We start from the raw sequence: 24,580 nt of genomic DNA, 5'->3' as shown, positions 1-24,580 counted from the left end.
TTATTTCTGAATTGACCTTATTGATTTAAATGCAAAAAAAACATTAAATTAAAATGCTGAAAATAACCACATGTTCAGAGTTAGCTGTTTTGTTATACAGATTTTAGTTTGAATGTTCCTATTTCATTTTACATTTCAATGTATGTTATTTAATAGATGTTTGCTGCTGTTGGCCGTTATAGTTATTTTGGATGAAATCACATTGTTTTACAGTAAGTTTGTTACAACTTTATATCTTTTCACATATATGTTATTGTATTGCAACTGTGTTTTATTTTCTAGCTAAGATTTCAAAATTATTTTTAAATTCAATTTCATGTTAATTAAAACATTTAATTGATAATTTTCTGTATAAAAATACTTTGTCTGAAAAATATCTTGTTGATTTAATTGACCAACAAACAATAATGAAACTTTAATCATTTCAGATTGCCACACTGAAGTTCATATCTATTACCTACATAATGATGGACATCATTCCAATTGTGACTCAGTTGAATCTTTTCTAATCCAAAAGGAAATTACAGATGTAGCATTAGTCAAGGTAAAATTCGCTTAAAAGTTACTTACAAAACTTGCTAATGCTTGAAGTATTGATTTATACTTGGTGAGCATAAAAATAATTCAGATTGCTTATTCTTTAAAACCATGCAATAAACTATTTAGAATCAAACCTTTATTAATAGAAACATTATTATAAATAAATAATTATTAATAGAAACATTATTATAAATAAACATTATTTTTGTCAGGTGAAGATTGACCAGACATTGTCAGACCTACAGCAGTTGATAAGCACTCCAGGATGCCATGAGCAGAAGTTAGCTGAGGTCATTACAGACACTTGCTTCAAGGAGCACACTATCTCCCCAGTGTCAAAAAAAGTGACAATAGCTAGTGCCAAGAGAAATTTATCACTGCACTTGTTAATAATATTGAGAAAAGGTAATTCATTGCATTCCAAGACATTTTCCACACTAGTATAAAGTATCTAAAATGCAGATAGTATTTTTACATGTTATTATTTCATATGACATATAAAAACTATAATTGTTTATACATAACATAACATATAGGTATATTAAAAAATAGTATAATTCTGTTTTTCTTGTATAATTTCAGGTTTCCAGATACTGATCTTCTATCCTCATTTGGGGTACTCTCAATGAGGCCCATCACACTACTGTCAGATGTTGAACTGAAAACCTGGGGTGATGAAAAAATAGACATTCTGGTCAATCATTTTGGAGAGGAGAAAAGTCACAAATGGAAGGTTGATGGGGTGCAGCACACTAAGACCAGCTCTCCAATCATAGATCCAGATGCAACAAAAAATGAATGGAAACAGATTAAGATACTTGTTAAAGCAGAAATGTATCCCCGTGATGATCTCTTTAAACTGTGGCATCTTATAAATAAGTTTCATGGTGAACAGTTCCCTAACCTTTTGATATTGGCCAGTCTTTCGTGGACGGTAACTTGCAATTTCCATTACCGTCCATGAACAGGCTCAATCAAACCGAGCCCGCAACATTTTCAATTTTGCCGTGTTGGGCTTTCTTTAGGGATTCTGTATTTTATCTATTTTTTGCCATCATATGTCCTGTAAACACTGCAGGCTGTGAGAGGGGGTTTTCTGTTCAAAATCAAACTCTTACAGCTTTGAGAAACAGGCTCAATCCTGACACTCAGGACCAAATCATGAGGATAAGGATAAATGGCAAGCCTAGGGAAGATTTTCCCATTTGAAGATGCTTTAAAGGCATGGGAAAGCAGCTGCTACCTAGAAAATTGTTTACTGACTGAAATAGAAATGAATGAAATATTTTCCCCCAACAAAAGGGATATTAATAAAGTAAACTTGAAAGTGTCAATAATGTTTTATTATTCATTTGACTGTTACAAAAATTGTCTTAAGTTTTTTTTGTACTTTAGGACAAATGACCTAAAAAAATATGCCCATTTAGGACATCTGTCCTAAGGAAAGTGTGTCCAATCTGAATTACTGCGTGCGTCTCGCCTGACCCGAGAGGGTTGGGAAACCCGTTGAACCCCATTCGTGCTAGGGATTGGGGCTTGCAATTGTTCCCCATGAACGAGGAATTCCCAGTAAGCGCGAGTCATCGGCTCGCGTTGATTACGTCCCTGCCCTTTGTACACACCGCCCGTCGCTACTACCGATCGCTCCAGTTGATGAGCTCTTCGGATTGGTCCCGTAGGCTGCCCTTCGCGGGGTGGCTCTCGGTTGTGCCGAGAAGATGCGCAAATTGACCGGAGTAGAGGAAGTAAAAGTCGTAACAAGGTATCCGTAGGTGAACCTGCGGATGGATCATTACCGAATGATAGACTGCCGGCAGATCCCGCCTGGCCAGTCTCTAAACTCGTGGTAGTCCTGAAAAGGACTGTTTTTTTTTTTCAAAGTAAAGATTTACTTTGATAAGGCTGATTTTTAGCTCTTGTTGAACTATTTTCAAAAAAATATGATAAACAAGATCAACAAGGATCAAGCTTTTGCTGTCAAGTGGACACCATCTTTTCGTAAGTGATGTTTTCCGATCTTCTTACTGACTTATGATATGATCGGCCTTAACCTTGTTTAGCTTGTGTTATATATTTTTGTGCTTGTGGTATTTTTAGTTTCAACTTTTCGGCATTTTCTAGTTGGGTGGTTCCAATATTCCTACTTGAATAATGTTGAATCACCCTTAGTTATGTTGCCTGCTTTTTAAATTTGTCTTTTGACGTCTTATCTGTGATACGCAGGCTTCATAACCTCTGATCCCCTTTCAAAATTCCATGTCTTATTTAGTTCCGCCCATTGTTTTCTCGTTTAGGGCACACGCTTTTTATTACTTGGGGACCATACGCCGCTTTTCATGGAATGGGACGGAAGTGTAACATTGAAGGTTCCATGATAACCGCCGTATGAACACATCTGCGGATGTTTCTAAATTAAAAAATTTTACTATTTCATGTTCAAAATATGAAAAACAAGATCAACAAGGAAAGGCGGCGTTCAATGAACGCAACCCCCATATGACCCAGCAACAAGAACTAATGGCAAGGAGCCCAGGCGGACCCCAAACATAAAAAGGACAGGGCAACGACACGTTAATCATTAAATGATAAATAATTTGTAACTGATTAGGATTTCAAAGAAAATAATAATAGGCCCACAAAGGGGAAGGGGACAGGAGACCGGGGGAAGGGGGGGGGGGTTAATCAAAGAAATAAAAACTAGTGGCAATGGGGAAGATACTTACCGTAGACGAGAAAACAATACAAGCAAAAGTGTCACCAAAACAGTATGAAACAACATAGACATACATCTGAGGAACACAGTGGGGCGCCGCCTTGGAACGGTCAGCAGCATAATGACTGCTGGGGAGTTTAAACCGGTTAATGGTGCACCAAACCTCGCTCTTAGCCCCACCATGTTCCTATAAACGAGACAGTGTAAATAAAATGAATCCCCGCCAAGTGAAATTCTAACAGTTGTCATGGTTACAAAAGGTTAAATAAGTAAAACACTAAAATGATCATGTAGAAACATATAAAAGTAAACCCAATGACCATAACAAAAGTACTCAATGTCCTAAAGGAAGACAGAGCAACAAGAAAATCACCTACAAGGACCCGACGAAGCAAGGCAGAAGAGCAGAACATTAAGACAATTCAGTCCCAAAGGGCTTTACGAACTATCCATCATAGAGTCTCCCACTTGGTCCGTCAGATGCAATCAAAAGAGGAAAGCGTAGTGTCCAACTGTAAAAGGGTTGAACACTAAACATGCAGTATGTCTTAAAATAGTAGGGTCATAACCTCTTTTAATAAAACGTTTAATAATTTTAGTAAAAACAGCAGAAAAATTACCATGACCCAAAATCTTACGAAGTTTGTAAACCACATCGCCATAAAAACCAGGCTGGCTAATCCCTTGTCGCAGAAGAGTTTTTTAAATCACTATTGAATTTAGAAATTAAATCAAAGTTACGATTGTAAAATTTAGTAAAATATTTCCGTAATTTATGATAGCGGTAGCCCTGTTTTAGAAGCTTGCTGGTAATAAAAATATTCCGCTCGTTTGAAATCCTTTACGTTGTTACAAGCTCTAGCGAATCTAATTAACTGAGAAACATAAACCCCGTAGGATGTTGCATGGGGTACGTCTCCATCCAAATGTGTGATAATTAACTATACAAAAGTCAAAGTCATCTCTTTTATCATAAATTTTCGTGTGAATAGAATTGTTGTTGATAGTAATATGAAGATCCAAAAATGATGTACTAAAATTTCAAGAGTTCGTTTTATTAAGTTGTAGTTCATGCGGATAAAATGTCAGACACCATTTGATCAAAATAAGGATTATCTAAATTAAAAAATATCATCAAGGTATCTGGAAGTATTATTAAATGCGACTATAACATCTTGTTGTTTCTCTTCAGAGAGACTCAACATAAAGTCTCTTTCATAGCAGTACAAAAACAAATCGGCGACCAGGGGTGCACAAATAGTACCCATAGGAATTCCTATGATCTGTTTAAATAGGGTATTACCAAACCTGACATAAATGTTGTCTAAAAGAAAAAGAGAGTGCTCTACAAACTTCGTCACAGGTCCACATAGTATAATGTTTAACAATACCGTTAGTAAAAAAAGCTTTGTTCGAATTACATGCTAGAAAGGTAACTTTTTCCCGTGCAAAAGTTTTCTGAATTAGGGAAATTAGTTTATCATTGATTAATTTATGTGGCAAAGTTGTATAAAGTGTAGAAAAATCGTATGTACTGACAGTTGAAGCTTGAAAGTTATTAATTTTGAATTTATCCAAGATTTCACCAGAATTTTTAATTGACCAAAAGAGATGTTTGCCTGTGTTTTCATAGACTTTATCACAATATCTAATTGCATGTGTTTTCATGGCAGTCAAACAAGACGTCAATAAAATAGAAAGTTTACTTGTAGTGCAAGATGTAGAATTAGCAATAAATCTGGCTTTGTAAGGTTTTTTATGTAATTTAGGAATCCAATACATAATAGGAAGTTTGAGTTCTTTTTCATTAATTTGGACTTTAAGATTGGAAATATTAGTAAAATGATTGTTTACAATGTCTTTTTCGGAGGCAGAGGTTTTAGAATACGCATTAGTGCTATTTAGTTCCTTATGCAAAACGTTTAATGTAATGGATTCGTCAACAATTATAATATTATTAGCCGCCTTGTCCGCTGGCACCAAAACAAATTTGAATGAAAAGCTAGAATATCTTTTTTTAGATGTCTTAAAGTAAGTCTTGGTTTAGTGGCAAAAGATGTTCATTTCCACGATAAAAATTAATACGTGAATCAATAATTTTAAAGATGTTACGTTTCCATGTAACTAGAGCATTACTATCCGCATTTTCACGGCGACACCATTTGACCGAAAAATCCTCTATAGATTCAGCAATCTGACCACGACAAGCATTAAAATCAATCTCAGAAGGAATTCTGTATTTAGGTCCTTTCAAGAATAAGTTACGAATTCTTTTGTCTGCAATTATATCAAAATTACCAGTGATTATATGGCCAAAATCTGAATTACAGAATTTAGAAGTATTGCAGTCTCAAGTTGTTGGAGTATTAGACTGAATATCTAAGTCAGAAACCACTTTGTTGTAATTAAATATGATATTTCTAACAGGTTTCTTATATTTATAGCAAATAATTGGTATCTCGGAGTTTTTGAAGTATAAAGGAACTGAATTAGTGACACGTTTATCACGAAAAATACTTGGTAAATCGATGAAATCGATACCTTTATTAAGAAAGGTTACTGCTCCGCGTCTAAGATTTTCAGAGATGATAATGAAAGGGAAGTAAGACGTGATAACATTGCATGTTTACCAGAGTTTTTTAAGATAATATTTAAGTCGGTGACAGACAGGGTAATTTTAGATTTACGTTTGATGTTGCCATTTCTACGTACTCCGTGAGATCGGGATTTACGTTTACGAATATTCAGAATAGAAAATATATCAATGTTTGGATCTTTAGAGATGTTACCTTGTTGAAAAATATTGTCATTTAGGCCAAGTGGGAAAGGCGTTTGTAAGTTCTTGATCCATTTTAATTCTGCTAAGTGTCTAACTTTAACTTTAAAACTAGCAGAAGCATCAGAATCATAAATTATTTGTTCCACTGGTTGAATTGAAACATTTTTAAATGAATGACCATCTTTACGAAAATGTTGATATAGAAAAGTTGTAAATTTTGTGCGATTTCTCATTTTATAAAAATGTTCACGGAATCGAATTTTAAGAGAACGTCCTGTCTGACCAACATACTGTATGCCACACCCAGGGGTGTTTCAAGTTAAAACATAAACAAAATGAGTTGCCTTTCAGTCAATATCTGTATTCAAAATAATATTAAAAGTTCTCCCATTTACATTAGAGGTTATTGTAGACCTGTGCGATAAAAAGTTACAACATCCGCACCTCTTAGAATTACACTTATTAATAGAAGAATACACTCTAGCTCTATGAGGATAATTAGTATGTGTGATATTATATTTCCTAAGAATGGTATGTTTTATAGGAGAAAGCCTAATGCGTAAAGAATTATTGAAAATATTAGAGTTAATGGATCGTGGAATATAAAATGAATTAACAGATGAAAAGTTAAAAGGCGAAAGAACGACGGATGGTGTTCGTCTAGGTGTACTGTGATTTCCAATCTGTAAAGAATTAGTAGACGTAGAATGTACCCGAAGAGGTGAAAGAAAGTGTGTATTGCTTCTATTCAAGTTATTCATAATTATATGTTGTAATAAAATGATTCCGTGTCCAGTGGGGCACCAATATTAAAGTAACGAGACTAGAGTATTAGTGCCACAGTGTACACAGAACCTGCAAAAGGGTAAGATTAAAGAAAATTTGGGGTATAAAAATATAATAAAGTGGAAATAAATATAAACCATTAGTCTATGAAGGCTGGACATGGAGGGGGACACCGACACTGAACGCCGAACAATCCCTTGAGGATGAAAATATAACAACATTGATTGCATGTACAAGGAGACTTTTTACAGCCGCCACACGGCACAAACAACACGGTTGTGAGCATAAAATATGAAAAACAAGATCAACAAGGAAAGGCGGCGTTCAATGAACGCAACCCCCATATGACCCAGCAACAAGAACTAATGGCAAGGAGCCCAGGCGGACCCCAAACATAAAAAGGACAGGGCAACGACACGTTAATCATTAAATGATAAAAAATTTTGAATTCTGCTTAAGCCGGTGCTAGGGGGCGTGGACGGTAAGTTGCACTTTCCAGTACCGTCCATGAACAGGCTCAATCAAACCGAGCCTGCAACATTTTCAATATTGCCGTGTTGGGCTTTCTTTAGGGACTCTGAATTTATCTATTTTTTGATATGTTAGACATTTGTGCCAATTTATTTTAAAATTCTTCCATGCATGACAAAATAGATAAATAAAGAATCCCTAAAGAAAGCCCAACACGGCAAAATTGAAAATGTTGCAGGCTCGGTTTGATTGAGCCTGTTCATGGACGGTACTGGAAAGTGCAAGTTACCGTCCAGGCCCCCTAGCACCGGCTTAAGCAGAATTCAACATTTGAACGTGAAATAGTAAAATTTTGAATTTAGAAACATCCGCAGATGTGTTCATACGGCGGTTATCATGGAACCTTCAATGTGACACTTCCGTGCCATTCCATGAAAAGCGGCGTATGGTCCCCAAGTAATAAAAAGCGTGTGCCCTAAACGAGAAAACAATGGGCGGAACTAAATAAAATGGACTTTTGAAAGGGGAACAGAGGTTATGAAGCCTGCGTATCACAGATAAGACGTCAAAAAACAATAGATCAACAAGGAAAGGCGGCGTTCAATGAACGCAACAACCGAGCTTGCAACATTTTCAATTTTGCCGTGTTGGGCTTTCTTTAGAGATTCTTATTGTCTCTTCTTTGAAGATGAAATGATTGTTTGAAATGTTCAGTGTAAATGGTTAACGTTTGTGCCATTACTGCAGAGAATTTTACGAAACTGGTTTGATGTACACACGAACTTAAGATTGACCTCTCAATAATAAGCTAGGACAATCATGAAGAATCAGCCTTACGAAAAAATTTCCAGGTATCAGCGGATTCCGCCTGGGATTCTTTGCCACTGGTTCTTGTTGCTGAGTCATGTTTGGGTTGCGTTCATTGAACGCCGCCTTTCCTTGTTAATCTTGTTTATCAAATATTATGCAGATATCCAATTCTTGACAAATACGGAACCTTTGTTTGAAACTTTTCTAGAACTCCCCCAAAACAAGAACCCCTTATTCAATTGCTTTACTTTGAAGCTGCAACATTTTTAAAGTCGATTATGTCCCGCTTTTTGAAATTTGATGTTGTAAAGAAGTGTAAAGGCAGGCACTTTTTGGCCATCGATGTCAAAAATACTAAAATATGATAAACAAGATCAACAAGGAAAGGCGGCGTTCAATGAACGCAACCCCCACATGACCCAGCAACAAGAACCAATGGCAAGGAGCCCAGGGGGACCCCAAACAAAAACAGGACAGGGCAAAGACAGAGCACGGACAGGTTAATCATTAAATGATAATTAATTTGTAACCGATTAGGAATTCAAAGAAAATAAAAATAGGCCCACAAAGGGGAAGGGGACAAGCCCTGTTTGAATTTTGAAACAATGGAAATTGGAAATGACACAAAAAAAACTCAGTGTTGTTTGTACCGTGTGGAGGCTGTAAAAAGTCGCCCCGTACATTCAATCAGAGATGTTATATTTACGATCGTTCAGCACGACATTATTGTTGTGCTTGTAGTAATTTTGTTCTTTCTATTCGGCTATTTTCTTGTTAGGTGGTTCCAGTATTCCTCACTTGAATACTGTTGAATCACCCTTTGGATATGTGGCCTGTTTTTGAAAATTTGTCTTTTGACGTTTTATCTGTGATATGCAGGCTTCATAACCTCTAATCCCCTTTCAAAATTCGACCGCCTCCGTGGTCGAGTGGTTAGAGTCGATGACTAATCTAGTTACCTCTCTGGCGTGGGTTTGTTCCCCGAGAGATGCGTTGGTAGTTTAGCACGGATGAAGGTAGTCTAGTACTGGTGTAACTCTCCAGGAACGATGGTTAGGAAACTACCCGCCTATATGACTGAAATACTGTTGGGAAAAGGCGTAAAAATGAAACAAACAAACCTTTCAAAATTCCATTTTATTTTGTTCCGCCAATTGTTTTCTCCTTTGGGGCTTGGGGACCATATCCCGCTTTTCATGGAATGGCACTTACATGTCACATTGAAGGTTCCATGATAACCGCTATATGAACACATCTGCAGATGTTTCAAAATTCCAAAATGTACCAGTTGAAAGATGTTATTAGAGGAGCTCAATGGCTTCATCCTGAGGTTAGAGATCAGGATCATGCACAAGTGTTGTTGATTGTCCATAACAATGTTTTTTCCTCAATCATTGATAAAGATGTTTCCTCTATCCTTCATGAATGGAAAATATATAGAGCAGAAGATGTCCCTGAAGCTGAGATTCATTAAAGCAAAGAAAACTTAAAAATAATAGATGCTTATTGGGGATATGTTCTTAGTTTCAAAAACAAAGCAGCAGGGTTGAAATATCCAAATTTGCAAAAAGTTGTGCATACAACTCTGTTTTGCCTATTGAAATGCTGATGTTGTACGGAGCTTATCTGTCAACAAGAAAATACTGACTCCTGAAATAACATGTCAGTCTGAGGCTGTCAAGAGACATTATAAGTATGTATGATAAAGTGACAGAAGTACCTATGAGCAAAGAGCTCTTGATGTCCGTAAGGCAAGCAAACTCTATGACAATAGATACTGAAAAAGAAGATAAGCTTTTAAGTGAGAAAAAAGCAAGACAAACAGGCAAAGGAGAGGGAAAATGAATTACTAAAGAAAGAGCAAAACAGAAGAAGGAAATAAAATGAAAAAGAAATGAAGAAAACAGAAGGTGATCTCAAATAGATAAAATACAGAATCCCTAAAGAAAGCCCAACACGGCAAAATTGAAAATGTTGCAGGCTCGGTTTGATTGAGCCTGTTCATGGACGGTAATGGAAATTGCAAGTTACCGTCCACGCCCCCTAGCACCGGCTTAAGCAGAATTCAACATTTAAACACTAAAATGGTGAAATTTGAATTTAGAAACATCCGCAGATGTGTTCATACGGCGGTTATCATGGAACCTTCAATGTGACACAGTAGTGTCATTCCATGAAAAGCAGCGTATGGTCCCCAAGTAAAAGAATGCGTGTGCCCTAAACGAGAAAACAATGGGCGGAACTAAATAAAATGGAATTTTGAAAGGGGATCTGAGGTTATGAAGCCTGCATATCACAGATAAGACGTCAAAAGACAAATTTAAAACGCAGGCAACATATCCTAAGGGTGATTCAACATTATTCAAGTAGGAATATTGGAACCACCCAATTAGAAAATGCCGAAAAGTTGAAAGATGAGCTCCAAAGAGCAAATGAAGTTATTGAGGAAGCCACTGAAAGACTTTCTGTGGCTGTAAAAGCTTAAGACTTTAATCACGTTTAAAACATTTTCTATTTTGCCGTGTTTTGCTTCCGTTAGGGATTCTGGTTTTCATGAACATAGCCAGGTCCCTGTTAGAAGAAGCAAAAGTGGATTTTACACAGGCTACAGATTCTATTTAGAAATGCAAGGAAGAAAGGAATGACATAGATAAAAAGAGAAAAAGAATAATAGAGTCGTGCTTTTCACAGAATAATGGTCACTAGAAAATGTCAGTAAAAACGTAAAATACTCTGCTTAGTAAATGCCTGTAATTGTTGTTATCCTTTTGGTTTATTATACTTGTGTAGTTTCTAATTAGCTTCTGGAGTTCACTAAGTTGTATTTTTAATGTGTATCATGTAGGATAGACAATTGACCAGACGCCAGCTGTCAGTCAAATCGAGGTATCGATAAGCCGATAGCCAATAGGCGATTAGAATTATATGCACAACTCTAAACGGTGTTATCTAAGACATTTCCCTTAGACATTGAGGGTCTATTACTGACAGTACCGAACCGTTTTTTACTAAAATATTATCTAAATGATCATGAAATTTACAATTGAAATGAGCAAAAGGTTGCTCTGATATATGAGCAATTCATATTCTTGTTTTCCACATTCGAAGTGTTTTTTTAAAAAAAGAAATTTATTCAATTTCCTAGGCTATAAATAGAAAGTATTTACTCTATATCATCGTCTCATATAGTCATAGTAAACTCAAAGTAACTCTCATTCTCTGTGTGCATTAAAATGTAAATTTAATAAGTTAAACTATTTGTGTTGTATCGAGATAGTTTTAATGCCTTTCGAAAATGTCATCTATTGAAATAACGAAACATATATCTAAAAATACATGGGCAAATATATGCCTTGTAAAAAATCAGTGAGCAAAGAAACAGGAAAAGGAGGTTTTATTAAACTTTACAATTACCGTTGATAAATTAAAGCAACATAGATTTTAACCTGCGCAACCTGGGAAGAACAGAAATCTTTCCAGGCGATACGAAAATCAAATTGTTTTCATTATCATATTTTAATCTTATCACAAATAGCAAAATTTCGATATTTGATAGAAGTGCAACAACGGAACGGAAATTCATAGAATTAAAATATATTTGTCCTCAATACTGTGTAATATTTCGATAGTTAAACCCTGTTACAAGTATCTTAAAACTGAATAAAAAGAATTTTTTGAAATATTGAAATATTAGAAAATACTAAATACTGCAAAAAAGAGAAGAAACACAATAACAACAAAAACCCAATGGTTTGAAATAATGTCTACTTATTTTCTCATATTTTCCCTTTTCATCTTAGAGAGATACTCAAATTATTGGCAAAAATATTAAAATGATTTTATGTACTCAAATCACGCTAAAATGACTTTTTCAAGTCCAAGTCCTAGCATGAATTTCTGTATAAACTCTATATATTTTGGGTTTGAAGCGTAATTATATCTATGTTTTGAACGAAATTTAAACGCTGACAGAATCATCGAGTAGTTTTAAAACAAGTTATGCGACTTGAACAAACAGTGGGAGTTACAATAACAGACATTGTGGATATTGTATGATCGATGTAAGCCATTCATTTGACATGTTCTTGTTCACTGAAATTTTAAAGCTCTAACCTGAGCCAAGCGAGTCAAGTTAGGAAACCACCACTCAATTCTTTTTAAGGAGAAAGTTTTATTCTTGTGACTGCCTAGTGCATTCATTATGAGACATTTACAAAATATTGAATGAAAAATTAAAAACGAAGAACTCTTTCTCCCTTAAACAGTCATTGTCCGAAATATTAAAACCACTTAATGTTCATGTTTTTCAATGTTACATTCTTTCTGATAGGAGAAAGGATACCAACAAAATGCATCAACTGTCGTATACGTTGAGTAATAATTTGCCACTTGACGAGTCGTATCTTTACCCAAGATGTCAGTCTGTCTACCAAGTAAATATGTGTGTATACGGAGAATGAAATAACTAAAATATAGAGTATTTTGTATGAGTGTAAGTTAAATAATAAATTTACTGAACAAGTTGAATAAAATTACATTATGCGGGGATATTACTTTATTCAAACGAGTTCAAATAGTTTAGTAATGATCATTCACGAATATAAACTTTTTGTTGTCTTTATGTGTTCCAGCGAAAAGGTGTGTCGAGAGTTCGTCGAGCGATCCGATGTAGAATAGGAATTTTGCCGGGACTGTGCAATGAGTTCGAGCGAGCGAGAAAAAGGTATTCGAGCGATCCGATCCGAGTTCGAACGAACTGAAGTTTAACTGTATTTATTACATACATATTTTCAGTACAAATATAGTGTTTTTAGCTCACCTGTCACAAAGTGACAGGGTGAGCTTTTGTGATCGCTTTTGGTCCCGCGTCCGTCCGTCCGTCGTCCGTCCGTAAACTTTTACTTAAAATGACATCTCCTCATAAACCACTAAGCCAATTTCATCCAAACTTCACAGGAATGTTCCTTTGGTGGTCACCTTTAAAAATTGTTCAAAGAATTTAATTCCATGCAGAACTCTGGTTGCCATGGCAACCGAAAGAAAAAACTTTAAATATCTTCTTTTAAAAAACCATAAGAGCTAGAGCTTAGATATTTGGCATGAAACATCTTCTAGTGAGTGTCTACCAAGTTTGTTCAAATAAAAGCCGTGGGGTCAAAATTGGCCCCTCCCCAGGGGGTCATTGATTTTCCCAATATGCATATAGTAAAAACGTTCATTGAACGCCGCCTTTCCTTGTTGATCTTGTTTATCATATCATATTATATTCTTTTAAAGAACCAAAAAGAGCTATGGCTAAGATATTGAGCATCAAACATGTTCTAATAAGTGTCTACCAAGTTTGTTCAAATAAAAACCCTGGGTCAAAATTGGCCCCGCCCCGGGGGGTCATTGATTTTCCCTATATGCATATAGTAAAAACTTAAAAAATCTTCTTTTAAAGAACTCAAAGAGCTATGGCTAAGATATTTAGCATCAAACATGTTTTAATAGGTGTCTACCAAGTTTGTTCAAATAAAAGACCTGGGGTCAAAATTGACACCGCCCCGGGGGTCATTGATTTTCCTTATATGTGTATAGCAAAAACTTAAAAATTTTTGAAAAAACCCAAATAGCTAGAGTTAAGATATTTAGCATGAAACATCTTTTAGTGAGTGTCTACAAAGTTTGTTCAAATAAAAGCCCTGGGGTCAAAACTGGCCCGGCCGAAGGGGTGTCATTGTTTTTAACTATATGTGTATAGTAAAAACTTAAAAAAATCTTCTTTTAAAAAGCCCAATGAGCTAGAGCTTAGATGTTTAGCATGAAACATCTTCTTATGGGTGTCTACCAAGTTTGTGCAAATAAAAGCCCTTAGGTTAAATTGGCCCTGCAACGTTGGGGGGTTGGAGGGGCCTTTATACAGGTGAGCGACCTCAGGGCCATCATGGCCCTCTTGTTTTCATTAACGCGCCAATAGCACAACGCTTAAGATGTTTGGTGCTTTTTACACTTTGTTCATATCACGCAAATTGCGTAAATTTAAAATATATGCACGGCTGTTACCATACTTGTTTCATAGAGCCGTTAAAGCTGCACGAGTATGTGATCGAAATAAATCTTTTGTATTATAATGCACGACCTTAGAGCGATGGGTGTTCACCGTTTATGTACAAAAGGGGGAATGGATTTATATAATTTATTCTTTAATTTGGTTGTAACTTGCAGTAACAATCAATGATTTAAAAATATTACAACTCAAAGTATTAAAAAAAAAGAAAACAAAATTCTTATGAAATAATTTCTCTGTTTCAATAATGTTTTGAAGAAAGAAGATGTTAAAGATGCTTCATTTATTTAAAACAGAAAAATACAATTCTTAAGAATTGTATTTCCTTAATACTTTGATACACTAGCTTAAACATTTAAAAATAAGTTTTTTTTATCAATTAGAAAAAAAAACACAAAATGATGTTCCTATAGCAATCCATATCTACATTCAATTAGAAGTGTAATGTTTCCAATTCTTATAGATCGTTTCAAGTTATGTTTGTGGTATTTTTAATTCTTGTTGCTGGATCATGTGGGGGTTGCGTTCAATGAACGCCGCCTTTCCTTGTTGATCTTGTTTATCATATTGTATCCAATCTTTTTCTGTCGATGTTTCTAGAATTTCCTCTCAATACTTTGTACTATAAAAATATACACAATGTATTATAAAACATGAAATTACTTTAGAACACTCAAAACGGCAATCTTTAAAACAGACTCGGTTCGAGTAAACCTTTTTATAGGCGATAATGGGTTAAGTGCAAGCTCTCTTTCATGCACCATAACAATAAGGAAACACTTGTTAAAAACACAATTCTACACTTAAAAATTGTTAATTTAGCTTTTGTAATATATTTGGTATGCTAGTGATATAAAGATGCTTTAAAATCGAAGTATTTGATACAAACATTTTTCAGATATTCACAGATGACTATGCCTGAAAGGAAAAATTCATGTAACATGGAACAAGTCAGAAACAAAATCATTAGTATGTTAAATTGCGTTTAATCGTTCATTATGTGTATTTTTCGACTCTCTTTTAAACACCTGAATTAAACGATAAACTTTGCTCAAGCGAGGTTCTTAATATGAAATAAAATAAAATAGTAATTCTTGAACGTTTATCACTCAAGATTGAGGATTATTAGAGAAAAATCATCAAAACTGTAATTTATCCCCTTTCAAAATTCCATTTTATTTAGTTCCGCCCATTGTTTTCTCGTTTAGGGCACACGCTTTTTTTTTACTTGGGGACCATATGCCGCTTTTCATGGAATGGCACTTAGTGTCACATTGAAGGTTCCATGATAACCGCCATATGAACACATCTGCGGATGTTTCAAAATTTAAAATTGTACCAGTTCATTTTAAATATTGAATTCTGCACAAGCCGGTGCTAGGGGGCGTGGACGGCAGTTTGCACTTTACAGTTCCGTCCATGAACAGGCTTTCTCTATTTTACATACAAGTTAACTGTAATAAAGTGACAGCTACTCTACGCAATTGAAACTTTCAAATAAACTACGAAACTACGCGTTTACTGTAGGTAGATTAATTAATAAGTTCAAAATATGAAAAACAAGATCAACAAGGAAAGGCGGCGTTCAATGAACGCAACCCCCATATGACCCAGCAACAAGAACCAATGGCAAGGAGCCCAGGCGGACCCCAAACATAAAAAGGACAGGGCAACGACACGTTAATCAATAAATGATAAATAATTTGTAACTGATTAGGAATTCAAAGAAAATAATAATAGGCCCACAAAGGGGAAGGGGACAGGAGACCGGGGGGGGGGGGGGGGGTTAATCAAAGAAATAAAAACTAGAGGCAATGGGGAAGATACTTACCGTAGACGAGAAACTGTAACTGTGTAACTGTGACAATGGTTCAAAAAAGTTTATTGGCATGCTATTTTTCACGAAGAGTTTTTATAATTCGCTAAGTTGTAAGTCATTTTTTTACTTACCTGCTGAGTTTTATGTTGAGCTCTTAAATATATTCATTAATAATTGTCCAAATTAGCGACATGTTACCAAATTTCCCATAGCTATCGTATGGCGTGATAAATGAAATACTTTCACTTTATGCTGTTTTACGTATTTTGTTTGATTAAACGTGTCAAAAGCATACATAAATGATGGAACAAAATGTGCTATAGATATCTTAAAAATCCTATCCTAGAATGTATGGAGGGCTTATGTCGCCGAAATTCAGACATGTGAAGTGTTCCTTTTAAAAACTACTTTTGAAAATGGGAACGTTTATGTATACAATGGTATAGCATCATTGATTGTATTCGTGCACAACAAATAATATGCCTCTCAATTCAATCTTTTATTTGAAGGCACCTGGTTTACATGTAGATCTTTATAACTGACCTAGCATGGAAAACTACAAATTTACAAGCTCATATCTTTCATTGAATATAATACATAAGCAAGTTTGCACACTTATCTATCTGTACCGGAGATACACACAACTGAAATGTTAAACTGGAATGTTTAAGAAAATGTGTTTCCATTTGTATAACTACAAGAGTACGTTTACACTGTAAAATGTTTAAATGTGACAAAAGAATATTCACAGTTTAACGATGTTATGTCATGCATGACGTCCCGACCCTCTTTGAGTATTTACGAACCTGTGTTACGGTAATTTACAGACAGGTATAAAACCCGGTGAGTCTCCCCTATTTCTCAATAAAGTGAAGGAAAACGACGTCCCTTCGAACTTTTTTATTTTTTAAAACATTTCAATATTTTTGTATAGAATGAAAGATTTCTCTGTAAGCTTTCTATGAATGCCTCATAAATAAAAATGAATTAAATAGGTATATTAATTTTTTTTTTCAAAAAATCATTTTACCTTCTGAACCACTCCCTGAAATTTAGTAAGAAAAACACGGCGCCCCCTACTTACCTTTTTATTTCTTGAACAATTTTAATAATGTTGGTGTCAAATGAAAGAGTCCTTCCTAGACTTTCTAATGATGCCTTAAAAATTAAAATTAATTACTCAAAAGTAGTAAAATTGTATTTCAAACTTATCGTTGTTTATTTTTTCTCTCTCTTAATACCTTACTCAGCAAGAAAGTCAGAAAAAATTGTTATATAAAGGCGGGAACCTTCAATTAAGAGGCATATTATGTGCTATGCACGGATACAGTAACAAGAGGGCCATGATGGCCCTGAGGTCGCTCACCTGTATATAGGCCCCCCACCCCCAGGCCAATTTTTACCCAAGGGCTTTTATTTGTTTATTTGAACAGACTTGGTAGACACCCATAAGAGGATGTTTCATGCTAAACATTTAAGTTCTAGTTATTGGGTTTTTTAAAAGAAGATTTTTAAAGTTTTTAGTATACACATATAGTTAAAAACAATGACACCCTTGGGCAGGGCCAGTTTTGACCCCCGGGCTTTAATTTGAACAAACTTTGTAGATATTTACTTAAAGATGTTTCATGCTTCATATCTAAACTCTAGCTATTTGGGTTTTTTCATAGAAGATTTTTAAGTTTTTGCTATACACATATAAGAAAAATAAATGACCCCCCCCCCGGGCGGGGCCAGTTTTGACCCCAGGGCTTTTATTTGAACATACTTGGTAGACATCCATTAGAACATGTTTCATGCTAAATATCTTAGCTCTAGCTCTTTGAGTTCTTTAAAAGAAGATTTTTTAAGTTTTACTATATGCATATAGGGAAAATCAATGACCCCCTGGGGCGGGATCAATTTTGACCCCAGGGCTTTTATTTGAACAAACTTGGTAGACATCCATTAGAAGATGTTTCATGCTAAATATCTTAGCTCTTTGGATTCTGTAAAAGAAGATTTTTTAAGTTTTTACTATATGCATATAGGGGAAAATCTATGACCCCCCTGGGCGGGGCCAATTTTGACCCCAGGGCTTTTATTTGAACAAACTTGGTAGACATTCACTAGAAGATGTTTCATGCCAAATATCTTAGCTCTAGCTCTTTGGGTTCTTTAAAAGAAGATTTTTTAAGGTTTTACTATATGCATATAGGGAAAATCAATAACCCCCTGGGGCGGGGCCAATTTTGACCCCAGGGCTTTTATTTGAACAAACTTGGTAGACACATACTAGAAGATGTTTCATGCCAAATATCTAAGCTCTAGCTCTTAGGGTTGTTTAAAAGAAGATATTTAAAGATTTTTCTTTCGGTTGCCATGGCAACCAGAGTTCTGCATGGAATTAAATTCTTTGAACAATTTTTAAAGGTGACCACCAAAGGAACATTCCTGTGAAGTTTGGATGAAATTGGCTCAGTGGTTTATGAGGAGATGTCATTTAAAGCAAAAGTTTACGGACGGACGATGGACGGACGCCGGACGGACGCCGGACGAAAATCGATCACAAAAGCTCACCCTGTCACTTTGTGACAGGTGAGCTAAAAATGGTAGGCATACAAGTTCACATTTTCAAAAGTGATTTTTTAAAGGAACACTTTACATTTTGTACATGTCTTGAATTTTTGCAACGAACCAACGACTATAAGAATGAAACCAATTTTATCGGTATCTATCAAACATTAAGAAATGCAATAAGAATTATGTAAACAATATTCATTCAGGAATATTGTTTCAGATTCAGAGGAAGCGTAATACAATACCTGTATCTTTTTTATGGCACCAAATTAATACTTTTTCCGATGCATACTGTGTCCTAATTACAATTAAATTCATAAAAGAGTCATTCTCAACAGCAATTCTGTCATTTTCTATTTTTCTAATACATTTTTCAGTTCCATTCATGATTCTAGCTTAAGAAATATAAAAAACAAGTAAGCATATGCTATCCTCGATGAATATACAAATTTAGTTTTACAACTTGGTAAAAAAGATAAATACAGAATCCCTAAAGAAAGCCCAACACGGCAAAATTGAAAATTCTAAATTCAAAATTTCACCATTTTCGTGTTAAATGTTGAATTCTGCTAAAGCCGGTGCTAGGGGGCGTGGACGGTAACTTGCACTTTCCAGTACCGTCCATGAACAGGCTCAATCAAACCGAGCCTGCAACATTTTCAATTGTGTTGTGTTGGACTTTCTTTAGGGATTCTGTCTTTCTCTATCTATTTGGTTGTTTGTTTGTTTGATTGAGTTTTACGTCACATCGACACAGTATAGGTCATATCGCGACGTTGCAGCTTTACTGGTGGAGGAAGACCTCAGGTGCCCCTCCGTGCATTATTTAAGGCACGAACGGGCACCTGAGTAGAACCACCGACGTTCAACGACCTTAACCACTCGGCCACGGACGCCCCCCCCCCTATGCTTTGGTAGTTTAGCGCGGAGGAAGGTAGTCTAGTACTGGTGTAACTCTCCAGGAACGATGGTTAGGAAACTTTCCGCCTATGTGACTGAAATAGTTGGGAAAATGCGTAAAATCAAAACAAACAAACAAACAAAACTCACCGATTTATTGGAATGATTTACTTTGTATCTTGGGCCTATGGTATCAAAGTACTTGAAAACTTACTGTAACCATTTTCGCCCTTAAAACGAACACCTTCGCCAATAAATTGAACATGCTAAATGTATAAGCCCTATTACCGAACATCAAATTGAATCCTTCTAATGAAATAACGTATTTTAAGATGACTTAATAGGCGTCACTTTCTGGAACAAGACTAGATGAGTATCCTTTAAGAGGAAGCTTTTATCAATAATAAAATAAAATAGTTTCAAATTCATGAGTAAATTGTTTTTTGCATTTCTTATACTCATTTAAGTGTATTATTTATTTTCTTACATCTCATCTCAGACTTAGAAGCATGGCAAATATAGTTATTAACCTGCGTAGACATGAGATACAGGCAAGGAGCTAGAATTGTAAATGGCAAGCATATAATTTGCTGGAAGAACTCCTTTGTCATGAAACATTGGACACCATTATTTAGGACTTCTTCGACCTTTGCGCTACAACTCCTGTTGTATGTAATGCGGTTATAATTAAATTGCTAGAATGGGAAAAGAATATAAAGGATGATAATTATTATGAAAATATTGTGATTCATACCCATGTGTTGTTAGTGAGGCATATTGCAGAATACCTGAATAATACATATTTTGATACAATTCCTTCTTTACGTCAGGTATTGCCGATTCAACGACAGAGCGAGAGCTGCATTAGACACGCTTAAGAGTGCTATTTTGATCACCAGTGTTTGTTAACACTGCACTGTTTGACACTATTAACTGACAATTAGGGTCGTTCCCTGATTGTGTTTCTAATTATTCTAGAAGCATCAGCATACCACTCTCATCTAGAGAAACAGGTAGGTCCACAACTTGATTCGAACCATGTATGTCAAAAGAATAAAGAACATCACTGGTATCAGTGTGTGTTTCAAGACTTTTCTCTACAGACAATATCTCTTACATTTATGCTAATTGGTGTGCTTTCAACAGGCTGATCACAAGGAGACTCATCAGACTGATCCTGTATTGGTGTTGCCATAGTTATACATGTCCGCTGGTAGGTAAGCATGATCGGGATAACGCATGGGTTTAAAGGGCAAATCCCAGTGACCACAAACCATGCACTAACATTGTCATTGGTAAGAGCATCATTCCAGGCTTTTTTGATAATGCAAAAAAAGCAACAACTGAGAATGTGCCACGGCAACCCCAGTCTGCGAAGTGAAGTCTTGCACACGTCTAGCCAAACTCGTCTTAAAATACTTAAATACAGACCCAGAAAGAAAATACGATTACGTTATCAAACATTTCATCACAGTTATAGTGAATGTTTTTTGAAACATAACAATTATATTTGGAGCGTCGCCGTTTTCAATGTAACTGAATATTAAAAAGACGTTCTTATCGGCTGATAAGCGTTGCCATCACGAGTCCACAAAAGACGTGTGTACATTTAATTGCATTTATTTCAATGCCTTTAGGGTAATTATGAGATAAAAACGATCACAAAATCGTTGTATAAATTAGTTAGAATATAATGGTTATTATTTTTTTATCTTAAAAATTAAAACAGAATGATAGAATCAATCCAACCTTTGGAACCCGTTTAGAGTACATTGTATATTGAATGATTGTTAGTTTAAGAATGGTAGGAATGAAATTATAATATGCGAGCCTCTGTCGAGCATAATTTTATTTAATTCAACGAGTTCAATAAATTCGTTATTGAACCAACACAAATATCATATTCCGTCTACATAGAAACTTTTGTCAATTTAAACAATCAATTATTCATTGACGTTCCTGTTATGTAGTCTATATTTAGCGTCAGCTTCACGGCCGTTCAGTACCGTTATTAAGGAGTCGCAAAAGCGGTACGGGTAAATAGTTAAAATTTATATAAAATATCAACTCATGTGAGATCCTATACAAATAAAATTGAATAAGATTATTTACAGAAAGAACTGTTCGCCATATATATATATAAATAGTGCCAATTAATTGTTACGTCTCTTTTCACAACTGGAATAAAAACCAAACTTGTTTGGTAAAGTGGCTCGATTTACTTTGCAGTTCAACAATTATTATTCTCTCCTTCCGTGCTGAACCTATTATCTCCAAGTGATGATGATAATCATGGCCGTCTACGATAAGTAGTTAGGGCCGGTTAGGTCCAATGTTTGGGATGAAGGTTTCAGTAAACCAAAGCTCACTTATCGCTTGTTTAGTCCAACCACTGTCGGATACACTACACTTCGTGCCTAAATGAATATTAAAACATGCATAATATAGATAACATTTAATGTTAGGTTCAATACTGAAATTATTGAACGAGTTTAACTTAAAAACATAATGCGAGCTTTTGTATAGCATATTATTAACTCAACGAGTAAAATAAATATGAAATACAGCTAACTTAACCCGTCATTACGTAACATTGGGCATAATAAACCCAGTTACAACGCAGATGATGTCAAAATTAATTAATTAATATCCAAGGCTTACGTAAATATTGTTTTTGTGGAGTCACAAAGGGCACATTTGCCATAACTAGATTAGATTTCAAATTGAAATATTGTAATATGAATTGATTAATGTTGTATAAGTATTATATAAATCTATATAAGATTAAAAGTTATCAAAATTGTACTATCGTATTTAAAAGTGTTACAGAAATCCTTACCAATGGGCACATTCCCTGTGTCATAGCTGAGCAGCGCCCGTTTTGTCTTTCCTAGGACAATGACATTAGGTTAGATGACAGTGCCGGCTGCGTTGCCACATTCAATGATAGTTATCATTTCTCTAGAATTAGAAGATTAAGCATGCACAGTCTTACTTCCCTTGCGTGCTATTACTTTTAGGGGCTTTGGTGCCATTGACATCCTGTCTCGTCCATGTTCCATATAAACTGACTCTTATTAATAAGGTTATTGCTTCTCAGTACGTTTTTTTTCAGCTCACTAAAGTACTGACTTACATGAAACCGTGCCATAGACATATGTCTACCTGTTGCAGTAGACTCCGCCGTCCTCAATGAAAAATTTGGATGGCGGACTTTAAACCCTCACCATCATTTTTCGGAAGCAATCCGGCCCTTAAAATAAACTCCTTCAGACGCCGCATACTGTCCGGCAAAACTTAAAAAATGTGCTTTTGGAAACACCTATTCCAATATCCGCTCTTTTGATTGCATATTCAATAAGTTCATTCTCTTATGTAAGAGAAAGTAAGGGATATTTTCCTTTTTTTTTTGCACCAGATATATGATCATGTAAAGTGGTTACAGGTACTTGATATTTCTTAGCGGCTGCTCTGAGACTTGAACACATTTTGATTTCTTCTAGGGCACTGTTAAGGGCTTCTTGAGAATAAGGCATCTGCAAATTTACATGGGAATCTCTTAAAGATAAAAGCCTTAAAATAACGACTTTTTATCTTTATCAGAAAGAAATAGAAATGTTTTGTACAACAAACCATGTACATGTCGATCTAGATAGATTGTAAAAAGAAATTTATTTTGCAGACATTAAAAGCAATAGATTTGTAAGACTATTGCAAGCAAAACATTTACAGAATTTTTTTTTCATTGCCCTTTAACCGAAAACCCGTTCGCTTGAACGGCAAATAGTGTTCGGTTCTTGGGCAAAACGTTTATATGACAAAGAAGTGTCCTTCAATATATTCATTTTAACATTTATCTAAAGTATCAGGTATTTTTATTAAAGAGTAGTCTAACTTTAACAAGAAATCCACTAACGACTTTAAGATGTATTAAAGACCTTAGAATATAAAGGCTACAAAATTTGAAAATTTAATTTTTGAATTTTCCCGCTTTTAAACTTGCTGTTAGGTCACTAAAATGCGTCTCGGTGAAAAATTCCGATAGATGATGAATAATATCTACGTATGTATCCTTGTTCTAAAAAAACACTGTACAAGTACGGCGAACACGGGTTTAGACTGTTTATTGACGCATACACCGTTTTAATGTACCGCATATTCGTTCAGTATCAGGGCAAATTCGATTCAAGGGCTAAGTTTTGAAAACATATAAGTTTTTTTGCTTTTTAATAGATTTCTTGAACAGACTTGATTCGGAATCAATTATTCCATGAGCATTTGTTTACGATACTTAGTCCAAGCGGGAAATAATATAATTTATATTTATACCTAAAATGCAAAAGAAAATCATATTTTTATGCACATTGATTTTATTGTCATGTTTAATTTCAAAGAATTTTATTTTTAAATAATAACTTGATATGCAAAACAATAATGTCCGTTTAACAGTTTGATCACAGTTACAGTTGACAATAAAATACAACAAGTGCGTTTTATTAGACAATAAAGTTAAGTTTTTGTTTTGGTTTCATTCATTGTCGATGTTTTCAAAACAGACAATCATGCAAGCAATAAATTAAGAAATGTTTTACCTGTCATGATTTCAATGTAAGAGAAATCTAATTCTACTCCGTCCTACTTTTCAAAAATCTTAAAAATGTGTAATAAACATATCCGATTGACAATGAGAAAAAAACCTGTTGTAGAACAATTCTTAAAATCCAACAATTGTAATTATAACTTTATTATAAACTTAATATGTTTCATAACTTACAAACCAGACATTTCAAATTATACTGTTTTAACGTCATATTTTAAAGCAAGATTGTCTGTGTTAAATAGTTATTTTTACAATTATTGTGAATGAAATAGTAATAGACTCATTAATCTTCAGTAGAATAAACATAAGCATTATTTCACAAAATTTCAATCGAAACATTTTCCAGACCTTAAGTTAGAAAATATGATAAACAAGATCAACAAGGAAAGGCGACGTTCATCTTTGCAATGTCATTTTTTGTCAAAATCTGTTTAATTTACTCTGTATGTTTAAGATATTCGTTTTGGAATGTTATCAAAACTTTTAACGTAGCTTGTTAAACTTAACTTATCACCCCACTTAATGAGCAGACAAACCTAGCCAGAATATGTACA

At 34.9% G+C, this 24,580-nt stretch overlaps 1 protein-coding gene across 1 annotated transcript; it reads left to right on the top strand.

Moving 5' to 3' along the window:
• Positions 1–911: 911 nt before the first annotated feature.
• Positions 912–9,573, top strand: LOC132756989 (uncharacterized). The gene is made up of 3 exons (XM_060748151.1): positions 912–945; positions 1,123–1,474; positions 9,361–9,573. The coding sequence occupies exons 2-3, from the start codon at positions 1,166–1,168 to the stop codon at positions 9,571–9,573; spliced, it is 522 nt and encodes a 173-aa protein (XP_060604134.1). The 5' UTR covers positions 912–945; positions 1,123–1,165.
• The last annotated feature ends 15,007 nt before the right edge of the window (positions 9,574–24,580 follow it).

This window comes from Ruditapes philippinarum, unplaced genomic scaffold (assembly GCF_026571515.1).
Source record: "Ruditapes philippinarum isolate M1 unplaced genomic scaffold, ASM2657151v2 ctg67_1_1_1_1, whole genome shotgun sequence".
In the NCBI taxonomy this organism is placed as follows: Eukaryota; Metazoa; Mollusca; class Bivalvia; order Venerida; family Veneridae; genus Ruditapes; species Ruditapes philippinarum.
Note: the sequence above shows the minus strand (reverse complement) of the source record. Positions and strands in the feature narration are given on the sequence as shown.